Source organism: Arachis ipaensis, chromosome B08, assembly GCF_000816755.2.
Source record: "Arachis ipaensis cultivar K30076 chromosome B08, Araip1.1, whole genome shotgun sequence".
Taxonomy (NCBI): domain Eukaryota; kingdom Viridiplantae; phylum Streptophyta; class Magnoliopsida; order Fabales; family Fabaceae; genus Arachis; species Arachis ipaensis.
In genome coordinates, this window is record NC_029792.2 from 60,645,640 (window position 1) to 60,657,115 (window position 11,476).

The 11,476-nt window shown below is 36.4% G+C and overlaps 1 protein-coding gene across 1 annotated transcript in view; it reads left to right on the plus strand.

The window, feature by feature from the left end:
* LOC107611081 (probable glutathione S-transferase) overlaps nucleotides 409–11,476 on the plus strand; it is a 15,288-nt gene continuing 4,220 nt past the window's right edge. The window contains exons 1-2 of the mRNA XM_021109472.1: nucleotides 409–878; nucleotides 1,489–1,938. Coding sequence (XP_020965131.1) covers nucleotides 573–878; nucleotides 1,489–1,836 — 654 coding nt within the window. The 5' untranslated portion in view covers nucleotides 409–572 and the 3' untranslated portion in view covers nucleotides 1,837–1,938. The remainder of the gene's footprint in view (nucleotides 879–1,488; nucleotides 1,939–11,476) is intronic.

Genomic DNA, 11,476 nt, shown 5'->3' on the forward strand with positions numbered 1-11,476 from the left:
CAATAAAAAAAAAAAAATTTATACGAGGGGCCTGGCCATTTTTTCCTGAACCACGCTGCCCTGTCTATACCAAGGGTAGTCTTTGTCCCTTCAGGAGACAGATGTCATTTAAAGACTCATCTAACGAATATATATATATAATCTACACCTAAGAATTAGCCTTAATTAATTTCTTAAGTTTTAGTAACCAAAACATAGCATAGAACTTCGAAAAATCAACTGACTGTAGAATCCTAGCATAGAATATATATATATATAGATATCATAGAATTTACCATCTTGCATTGTAACAACAGGACACCAAAACATACAAAAGGAGCCGGAAGATTTTTATCTGTGGAAGCAGTAGCAAAGTCCGACATATCTATCATCTTATTGGTTATTATTAGCACTCATTGACTTATAAAAGATACAATTTCATATTCCAAAGTTCACGCCATGCATTCACATACATACAGTAATTCCCTTTATAAATCAACATCCTAAGACTAGTAGTGTTTGCAAGTGGAAATAAAACCCTTCTACTTATTCTCACATTGATCAATTCTTAAAATTTGTTCATATTCTTCAATATGGCAATTGATGAGGTGGTTCTGCTTGATTTTTGGTCGAGCCCTTTTGGTTTGAGGGCAAGGATTACACTTGCTGAAAAGGGTATTAAGTATGAGTACAAAGAAGAAGACCTGAGGAATAAGAGCAGTCTTCTCCTTGAGATGAACCCGGTTCACAAGAAAATACCGGTTCTTATCCACAATGGGAAATCTATTTGCGAGTCTCTAAATATTGTTCAATATATTGATGAAGTGTGGAATGATAGATCTCCTTTGTTGCCTTCTGATCCTTATCAAAGAGCTCAGGCTAGATTTTGGGCTGACTATGTTTTAGGGTCCTTATTTTTTTCTAAAGGCATTAACATCCTACACTATATATATAACATAATAATGATTTATCTTCATTATTCATTTTGATTTTTGGTACGCATCATATTCAATCCATTCACACAAGTCAAAATATCTAGACTAATTCAATTCAAATAAAAATTTGACCGAACTAAAATATCTGGCAATGACTAATTATATCTTATTTTGTAGAAATTGCATTTAATTTGGATAATATTAAATAGGTAAAAATGTACATATAGTTGTATCCGTGTGAAGTTGATAGTTGAGAATTGTTAGATAATAATTTAGTCAAACCTGTTAAATTATCTAACCACTTTTAACTTTACATGATTACACTGCATGTAAGTGTTCGTCTATTAAATAATGTATTGTTTTTTTTGTACGTTTATAATTATTTTTATAATGATTTTAATCTTGCGTGATTGATCCATGATCTATCACTACGTAATTTGCAAACATCCTATCTATGTGAAAATAGGCAAAAAGTGTGTTAATACTTATCATTTGCAATTTGTCTGTCATACAGATCTCTTGCATTTATATGATGTAATATATCAAGTGTGTTAATCCTCACAATGTCAAATAGGTTTTCCCTGCTCAGAAGAAGTTAGCTTTTGCGACAAAAGAAGAAAAAGAATCTGCAGAGAAAGAATTCTTGGATGCCCTTAAATTGTTGGAGGAGCAATTGGGTGACAAGGATTATTTTGGAGGAGACAAGTTTGATTTTGTGGACATAGCATTTGCTCCATACTATAGTTTTTTCAAAATCTACGAGATTGTTGGGAACTTCAAAATGGAAGAAGAGTTCCCTAAGATTTGTGCTTGGGCGAAGAGGTGCATGCAAAAGGAAAGTGTTTCCATGTCTCTCCCTGACTCGCAAAAGGTCCTTGGGTTTTTTATGGAGATGAGGAAGAACTTCTTAGGAACAGAGTAGGTTTGAGGACCTAATGGTCATATAACAAGTTTGCTTGCTTCACTTTTCAATTGTTTCTGTAATAACGACCCATAAAAGGTAAATAAAAGTTTATCTAATAAAATTGATGGTTTCAGTGGCTAAGAGAAGGGAAGGTAGCTCTGAGAATCCTGTGCCTTGCACTCTCACTGCTTACTTCTAACTCCTTGCTCCAACCAGTGGTTGTTCCCCCTTTTTATAGAAGAGAGAAGCCTCCATACTTGAAGCCAAAAAACCCAAGCCAACTTCTTCTTCCTTCAAGAAACCGGTTCGGCCACACAGAGAGAGAAGAGATAACCATGCAATAACCAACATGCAATTACCTCTAGTCCTTCCTTGGTCATCACTCTTCATCAATCCGAGTTCTCCATCCTTGGCTTGCTCTCCAAGATGGATTTCTAGCCCTTGATGCTTCATGATGATGATGGCTTCATCTGTTTCAATCTCTGCCTCTTCCATCACTTCGCCACTCTAGCTACTTCCTGTGGTGGTTGAGCAGAATCAAAGACAAGCCATGCCTCCAAGATTTTCTCCTTGCTGGCCGAATTATCTTCTTCCTTTTTGAGCATGAAGAGCTCAAGATTACCTCACCAAATCTATCCATATTTAGTGATAATCTTAGCCACAGCTCATTTTTATTTTAGTATGTTTTCTTGCCATCATTGTGATGGTCTTTAGGCTTGCTTTCTCTTCCTTTCGGTAGCTCATTTTTGCTTCCATGGCTACCAATATTTTCTGTGTAATAACCGAAGAGAGAAAGAGAAAGAGTAGAGAAAGAGAAAAGAAAAGCAAAGCTATGAGTGATATCAAGATAAATTAAATTAGGTGCAACTTTTCATGCTTTGTGTGGCAACGTGTAGACTTCCATCAATGCCATCAAATCACTTTGTTTTTTCTCTTTTATGTTTCCAAGACATTAAACACAATTGAATAAATTTGAAATCCATTCCTTAGTGAGAGATTGGTGTCCGTGGAAACATGCAGCTATACAATAAAAATTGGATTTCACCATGATGATAAAAGAATAGCTTAACCGTTTGGTTCCATTTCCTTTTTAATTTTGGACCAACCTATTTGGTCTTGCACCAACAATTGATTTGGGCTTACACTATTAAATCTGACTCAACTATCACAATAAAAAATTCAGCCACATATTCTTAGATATATTTTTGCACAAGGCTGAATTTTATTTCTACATTGGGCTTGCTATTTTTTTTTTCGGCCCGACACAAAATCTGCACAACAAAATTATTAATCAACATATGTTTAATGAAATTCAAATTAATAATTTTATAATTAAATATTTCAATAATATTTGGTCATCATCAAAATTAAATTGGAGTTTTCCAAACTCATCAATCTCCCCCTTGATAACAAACATTATTAAAATTGAAATGGAAAGAAATTTAAGAATGAGTAAGGAGTACTCCCTTTGAATTTTGAATTTCTTCCCCTTTCAAGTTATCACATGTCTCCCCCTTAATATATACCATTGTTACCAAGGGAAGCACCAACCTGTAACATTTTAATCAAGCTTCAAGTAACAATGTTATTTAGCATATTCATTACATGATGCTAAATGCTTGATTTATGAGCAGATTTGGATGATATTCAAGACTCATTTGATATCATAAATTGATTTTCTGCTCAAACTCACAACATAGTTAATCAAACAATATCTTTGAAAATAAATTGCTGTTTTAAAAATATTTTCAAATCAACTCAGAGCAACATACTTATGGTAAGAAAATATTTTTAATCACGGCATGATCACAGCAATTTTCAACATTTATTTTCAAACCCAATGCTTAAAGGAACTGCCAAAAAAAGTATTCAGCAAACATGTTTACCAAGATGAATCAGAACATTCCTATTCCACTCGTAGCAAGCTTATTCATCAAGATAAATCCATCACAAGAATACATGTTAACAACCAATTAATAACCAGGCAGCCATATACTCAAAAAAATGCATCACAATTATTATATCATCAAAACACAATATTTATAACAAGGATAATCATAAATCCACACGGATTTCATTTCCTGTTTTCATGATTTCAATTTTCAGCCAATTCTCTCCCTTTTGTCATCAATGGGGGCTTGCAAAATAAATGAAAACAACATACAAAAAGGCAGAATATTTATTTTTCACCAAAACATAATGGTCCAGTCAGCACACATGCATTTGAGTAAATGACAATCAAAGTTCAACTCGAAATTAATCCACTAACACAGGGTGCTCAAAACAGAGCCAGATCAGAGCATAAAACAAAGCAAAACAAGTTAATGAAACATAACAGTTTCAATTCAGCCCTTTTTCTCTTCTTTCCCTTTTGTCATCAAGGAGGGACCCTATAAAGCAATGCAATCCATAATAATTCAAGCATAAAATAAAACAGCATCGAGTTAAGTTTGGTACAGTCATCCAAGACACATGAAAATAGTTCCTCTGAGTCAAATACACATAGAGCAAAATAACAGAGCATTCAGCAACAGCAACAGGTAACCAAAACTCAACATGTTCAAAAATATTTTCTGCCAAACAATTCAATCAAGCAAAAATTTCCAGCAACATAAAGTTCAGCCAACATATCAGATCAAATAAAATTGGCAGGCAATAAACATCAGAAAATTCAGAGTATCATTAGATCAGTCACTCTCTTTTTCTACTATCCTCCCCTATTAAGATATGATGTGATAATCTCCAAAAATTATTATTATTATTATTATTTTTAATAAAAAGTATGATGAAGAACTCAAACGGTCCAGAGTCATGGAGTGGGTAAAAGAAATTGGTTGGGCCCATGATCATCAGAATCTGTCTCCCCCTGTATCAGTGCCAGTTCATCACGTCCTCAATTTTTTCTCCTGATTTCCTACGAGACAAAAACAAACAGAATAAAAAAAATTCACAAATTTTCAACAGAACTTAATTCTATCATTCCTAAACTATTTCTCAAGGTGCAGAATCTGTCTTCACAGAGAGGCTTAGTGAAAATATCCGCAAGTTGATCTTCGGATTTTACAAATTGAATATCAATAGTTCCCTTTTGCACATGTTCTCTAATGAAATGATATTTTATCTCAATGTGCTTGGTTCTTGAGTGCAGAACAAGATTTTTTGAAATGTTTATAGCACTCATATTATCACAAAATAAGGGTATACTATTGATTTTTAATTTGTAATCTTCTAATTGTGTTTTTAACCAAATTAATTGATAGCAACATGCAGATGCAGAAATGTATTCTGCTTCAGCTGTGGATAAAGCCACTATGGCTTGCTTCTTGCTTGACCACATGTTAAGTGAGCTTCCAAGGAAGCAACACATGCCAGATGTGCTCCGTCTATCCACTCTATCTCCCGTAAAATCTGCATCACAAAACCCTACTGCACAAAATTCATCAGATTTAGGATACCACAAGCCATAATCACAAGTTCCCTTAATGTATCTAATGATGCGTTTAACAGCCGTAAGATGTGATTCTTTTGGGTGAGATTGAAATCTTGAGCATACACCCACACTTTGAACAATATCCGGTCTAGAGGAGGTAAGGTACATGAGTGAACCTATCATTCCTCTATACCTTGTTTCATCCACATCTTGGCCATCATCATCCTTTTCAAGTTGTGTGTTAGGATGCATTGGTGTACCCATTGATTTGAAATTTTCTAGGCCAAACTTTTTGATAAGTTCTTTTGCATACTTTCCTTGGTGAATAAAGGTACCACTAGGAGTTTGTTTAATTTGGAGGCCAAGAAAGAAAGTAAGCTCTCCCATTAAACTCATCTCAAACTCACTAGTCATGAGTTTTTCAAACTCTTCACACAAGGATACATTGGCCGATCCAAATACAATATCATCAACATAAACTTGAACAAGGAGTATATCATCATTAGATGCTTTAATAAATAAAGTAGTGTCGGTGGTACCCCTTTGAAAATGATTTTGCAATAAGAAGGCACTTAGCCTTTCATACCAAGCTCTTGGAGCTTGTCTAAGACCATAAAGAGCCTTAGATAGTTTAAAAACATGATTTGGGAAATCTTTATGTTCAAAACTGGGGGGTTGTGCCACATACACTTCTCTATCAATAAAGCCATTAAGGAAAGCACATTTAACATCCATTTGAAACATTTTGAAACCCTTATGGGAAGCATAGGCAAGAAGCAACCTAATTGCTTCCATTCTAGCTACCGGAGCAAAAGACTCATCAAAATCTATACCCTCTTCTTGATCGTAACCTTGGGCCACTAATCTAGCCTTGTTACGAACAACTTGTCCATCCTCACCAAGTTTATTTTTAAAAACCCATTTAGTACCCGTTATCTTCTTACCATCCGGATGAGGTACTAGTGTCCAAACCTCATTCTTGTCAAATTGAGCAAGCTCCTCTTGCATGGCCTTGACCCAAGATGGATCTTCAAGAGCTTGTTTGACATTGTTGGGCTCCATTTGTGACAAGAGAGCAAAGTTGCTAGGTTCGGTTTGCCTTTTGGTAGAGGATCTTGTTGTTACACCTTGAGAGGGGTCACCAATGATGAAGTCATGAGGATAACCCCTCATAGACTTCCATTCTCTAGGCTTTCAGACAAGTGTTGAGCTTTGATGAACTTCTGGTGGTCTCACTGTTTCAGTTTCTCGTGCCTGCTCAGGAGACAAAATGGAAATATCTCCTCCAATCTGACGAGACAAAACTGGGCTGACAGATTCTTCATGTTGAACAGATTTGGGATTTTCTTTGCTTGTTCCAGCTTCTTTACCATCTGAATCATTATCTATCACAGTACTGGGAATTAAGTTAGAATCACAAAAAGTAACATGTATGGATTCCTCTATAGTTCTATACTCTTTGAGATAAACTCTATAGGCCTTGCTTGTGGTGGAATATCCAACAAACATTCTTTTATAGGATTTTGGATCAAACTTTCCAAGGTTTTCCTTATTGTTAAGTACAAAGCATTTGCATCCAAAAACATGAAAGTACTTAAGATTTGGAAGGGTTCATTTCCATAGCTCATAAGGTGTTTTCTTTAAACCTTTTCTAATGATTGTTCTATTCAAAATATAACATGCTGTGTTCACAGCTTCAGCCCATAAAAATTTAGGAATCTCATTCTCACATAGCATAGCCCTAGTCATCTCTTGAAGGCTTCTATTCCTTCTCTCAACTACCCCATTTTGTTGAGGTGTTCTAGGGCATGAAAAGTTATGAGAAATTCCTAAGTCATCACAGAATTTTTCAAAATCTTGATTTTCAAATTCTCTTCCGTGATCACTTCTCAAATGAGCAATTTTTAAATCTTTTTCATTTTGAATTTTCTTGCAAAGGGTTGAGAAAGCATGAAAGGCATCATTTTTATGAGCAAGAAAAAGTACCCAACCAAATCTAGAGTAATCATCTACCACTACAAGACCATAGTGTTTACCTCCTAAGCTTTGTGTTCTTGTAGGACCAAAAAGATCAATGTGTAACATCTCCAATGGCCTTTTAGTAGAAATTCCATCTTTTGGTTTAAAAGAAGATTTTACTTGTTTGCCCAATTGACAAGCATCACAAGTAAGATCCTTATCAAATTTGATATTTGGAATTCCTCTCACCAAATTTTTCTTAACTAGCTTAGAAATTTGGTACATGCTAGCATGACCCAACTTTCTATGCCATAGCCATTTTTCAGATTCAAGGGATGTAAAGCATGTTACATTTTATTCTTTTAAGTCCTCAAGAGTTAACCCATACACATTATTGCATCTTTTAGCTTCAAATAAAATATCCCCAGTTTTCTCACAAACAACCAAACATACAAATTTCTTAAAAATAACTTCAAAACCTAAATCACACAATTGACTAACACTAAGCAGATTATGTTTCAAGCCATTTACAAGAAGGACATCATTTATACAAGATGAAAAATTTTTACCAACTTTCCCAACAGCCACTATTTTTCCTTTTGCATCATCACCGAACGTGACAAGTCCTCCATCATATTCATCAAGCTTTATGAAGAAGGTTATCTTTCCGGTCATATGCCTAGAGCATCCGCTATCCATATACTACATATTTTCTTTCCGTTTGGATGCTAGGCACACCTGATCTATGTGATCTGCCATGAGACAAGGTTGTGACTTGGTCTCGGATTCCTCATCATCATCATCCGAGTCATTTTCCAAATCTTTCCATGAAGCCATCAGTCCCTTCTTCTTTCCTCTTTTTGGCTTCTCCTCCTTCTTTAACTTGGGACAATCAGATTTGAAATGCCCTATTTCCTTCCAGTTGTAACAGGTTACTTTGCTAAGGTCTTTCTTCCCTTTCCTTGAACTGCTGCCTTTGCCTTTGAGCTTCATCATTTTCCTGAATTTTTTGGCAAATAACACAAATTCATGTTCAGAAGAGTTATCACTGGATTCATCATCCAGAGGGTTAGTCATAGAAGAAAAAGCAATTCCTTTCTTCTTTGAATCTTTTTTCAAATAGGTGTTTTCAAAAGCAAGAAAGTTTCCTCTCAAATCATCACAAGTCATGGAGTCTAAGCTACTGCTCTCAGAGATAATTAAAGCTTTTGTTTCCCACTCTTTTGTGAGACATCTCAGCACTCTCCTCACAAGCACAGAATCAGGATATGTAATTCTCAGAGCATCTAAGCCAACAATGATGATGTTGAATCGTTCAAACAGCTCATCAATAGACTCTCCTTCCTTCATTGCAAATATTTCATACTCTCTGTTCAACATATCTGTCCGAGTCTTCTTTACAATGGTGGTTCCTTCATGAGTGATTTGCAATTTGTCCCAGATTTCCTTTGCCGTTGTGCATCGTGATACCCGTCGGTACTCCTCGAAGCTGATAGCACAGTTGAGCAGGTTTACTGCCTTGGCATTTAACCCCACCTTCTTCCTATCTTCCTCAGTCCAGCTTGCTTCTGGTTTGAGAGTGACTATTCCTTCAGCACTTGTGTTAGTTGGAAATTGAGGGCCTTCCAAGATGATCTTCCAAAGTCTATAGTCTACTGCTTGCACAAAGATCTTCATTCTTTCTTTCCAATAGGTATAGTTTTTCCCATTGAAAAGAGGCGGTCTGTTGCTTGACTGTCCTTCGGTAAGATTGTTGGACACCAGATTAGAGCCACTGTGGTGCACAAAATTGTGATGTCCAGGCTCGAACAATCCCTGGTAATGGCTCCAAAGCTTGGTGCTTTGATCTTAATTCATAATTGTCAAAACTTCGATACAACTAACCAGCAAGTGCACTGAAGAGAATATACTATAAATTCCAAAATATCAATGAAACTTAGCTCTAATCAGATGAGCAGGACTTATAGCTTTTTGCCTCTTGAATAGTTTTGGCATCTCACTTTATCCATTGAAGTTTAGAATGATTGGCATCTATAGGAAGTTCAGATTTCGAATAGTGTTATTGATTCTCCTAGTTCAGTATGATGATTCTTAAACACAGTTTCTTTATGAGTCTTGGCCGTGGCCCTAAGCACTTTGTTTTCCAGTGTTACCACCAGATACATAAATGCCACAGACACATAATTGGGTGAACCTTTTCAGATTGTGACTCAGCTTTGCTAAAGTCCCCAATTAGAGGTGTCCAGGGTTCTTAAGCACACTCTTCTTTTGCTTTGGACCTTGACTTTAACCGCTCAGTCTCAAGTTTTCACTTGACACCTACACGCCACAAGCACATGGTCAGGGACAGCTTGGTTTAGCCACTTAGACCAGGATTTTATTCCTTTTAGGCCCTCCTATCCACTGATGCTCAAAGCCTTGGGATCCTTTTTATTTGCCCTTGCCTTTTGGTTTTAAGGGTTATTGGCTTTTTCTGCTTGCTTTTTCTTTTTCTTTCTATTTTTTTTTCTATTCTTTTTTTTTTCGCCCCTTTTTTTTTTTTTTCTGCAAGCTTTGTTCTTTGCTGCTTTTTCTTGCTTCAAGAATCATTTTTATGATTTTTCAGATTATCGAATAACATGTCTCCTAGTCATTATTCTTTCAAGAGCCAACATATTTAACATTCTTAAACAACAACTTCAAAAGGCATATGCACTGTTCAAGCATACATTCAGAAAACAAGAAGCATTGTCACCACATCAATATAATTAAATTAAGTTCAAGGATAAATTCGAAACTCATGTACTTCTTGTTCTTTTGAATTAAAACATTTTTCTTTTAAGAAAGGTGATGGATTCATAGGACATTCATATATTTAAGACAGAGTTTACTAACTACTAATGATCATGTAATGAAGACACAAACATAGATAAGCACATAACATAGAAAACGAAAAACAGAAGAAATAAGAACAAGGAATGAATCCACCTTAGTGATGGTGGCGTTTCCTTCTTGAGGAACCAATGATGTTCTTGAGCTCTTCTATGTCTCTTCCTTGTCTTTGTTGCTCCTCCCTCATTGCTTTTTGATCTTCTCTTATTTCATGGAGTATGATGGAGTGCTCTTGATGTTCCACCCTTAGTTGCTTCCAATAATTGTGTGGAAGAAAATGTATCCCCTGAGGTATCTCAGGGATCTCTTGATTTGCAGTCAAATGTTCTACCACTGAGCTATTGACCCTTGATAGAAGCTTTTGTCTTCCCTTTCCTCTTTCTAGAGGTTTCTCTGGCCTTAGGTGCCATCAATGGTTATGGAAAAAAACAAAAAAGATATGCTTTTACCACACCAAACTTAGAATGTTGCTCGCCCTCGAGCAAAAGAAGAAAGAATAGAAGAATAAGAAGAAGATATGGAGGAGATGGATGGGAGTGTGTATTCGGCCATATGGGTGGGATTGGGTGGGAGAGAGATGTTGAATTTTTGAGNTGCTCTGTTCTGGCGTTTGAACGCCAGACAGATGCTCCTCCAGGGTGTGATTTTTTCTTCTGCTGTTTTTGATTCCGTTTTTGATTTTTTTGTTTATTTTGTGACTCCACATGACCATGAACCTAAGAAAACATGAAAAACAATAAAAATAAGAATTAGATAAACATTAGGTTGCCTCCCAACAAGCGCTTCTTTAATGTCAATAGCTTGACAGTGGGCTCTCATGGAGCCTCACAGATGTGCAGAGCTTTGTTGAGACTCTCCAACACCAAACTTAGAGTTTGGATATGGGAGTTCAACACCAAACTTAGAGTTTGGTTGTGGCCTCCCAACACCAAACTTAGAGTTTGACTGTGGGGGCTTTGGTTGACTCTGCTTTGGGAGAAAGAATACTCATCAGAGCTCATGAAGGACATAAGGAGGTTCAATGGAATCTCTATGGTCTCTAGATGAGTCTCAGATTCCTTTGGTTCCTCAGAGGGAAGCTCCTTGTTGACCACTGGACGTCCCAGGAGGTCTTCCTCCTTGGGATTCACGTCCTCTCCTCTCCTCACAGGTTCGGCCATGGCGCTTATGTCAATGGCCTTGCACTCTCCTTTTGGGTTCTCTTCTGTATTGCTTGGGAGAGTACTAGGAGGGAGTTCAGTGATCCTTTTACTCAGCTGGCCCACTTGTGCTTCAAGATTTCTAATGGAAGACCTTGTTTCATTCATGAAACTTACAGTGGCCTTGGACAGATCAGAGACTAAGTTTGCTAGATTAGAAGTATTTTGTTCAGAGTTCTCTGTCTGTTGCTGAGTGGAT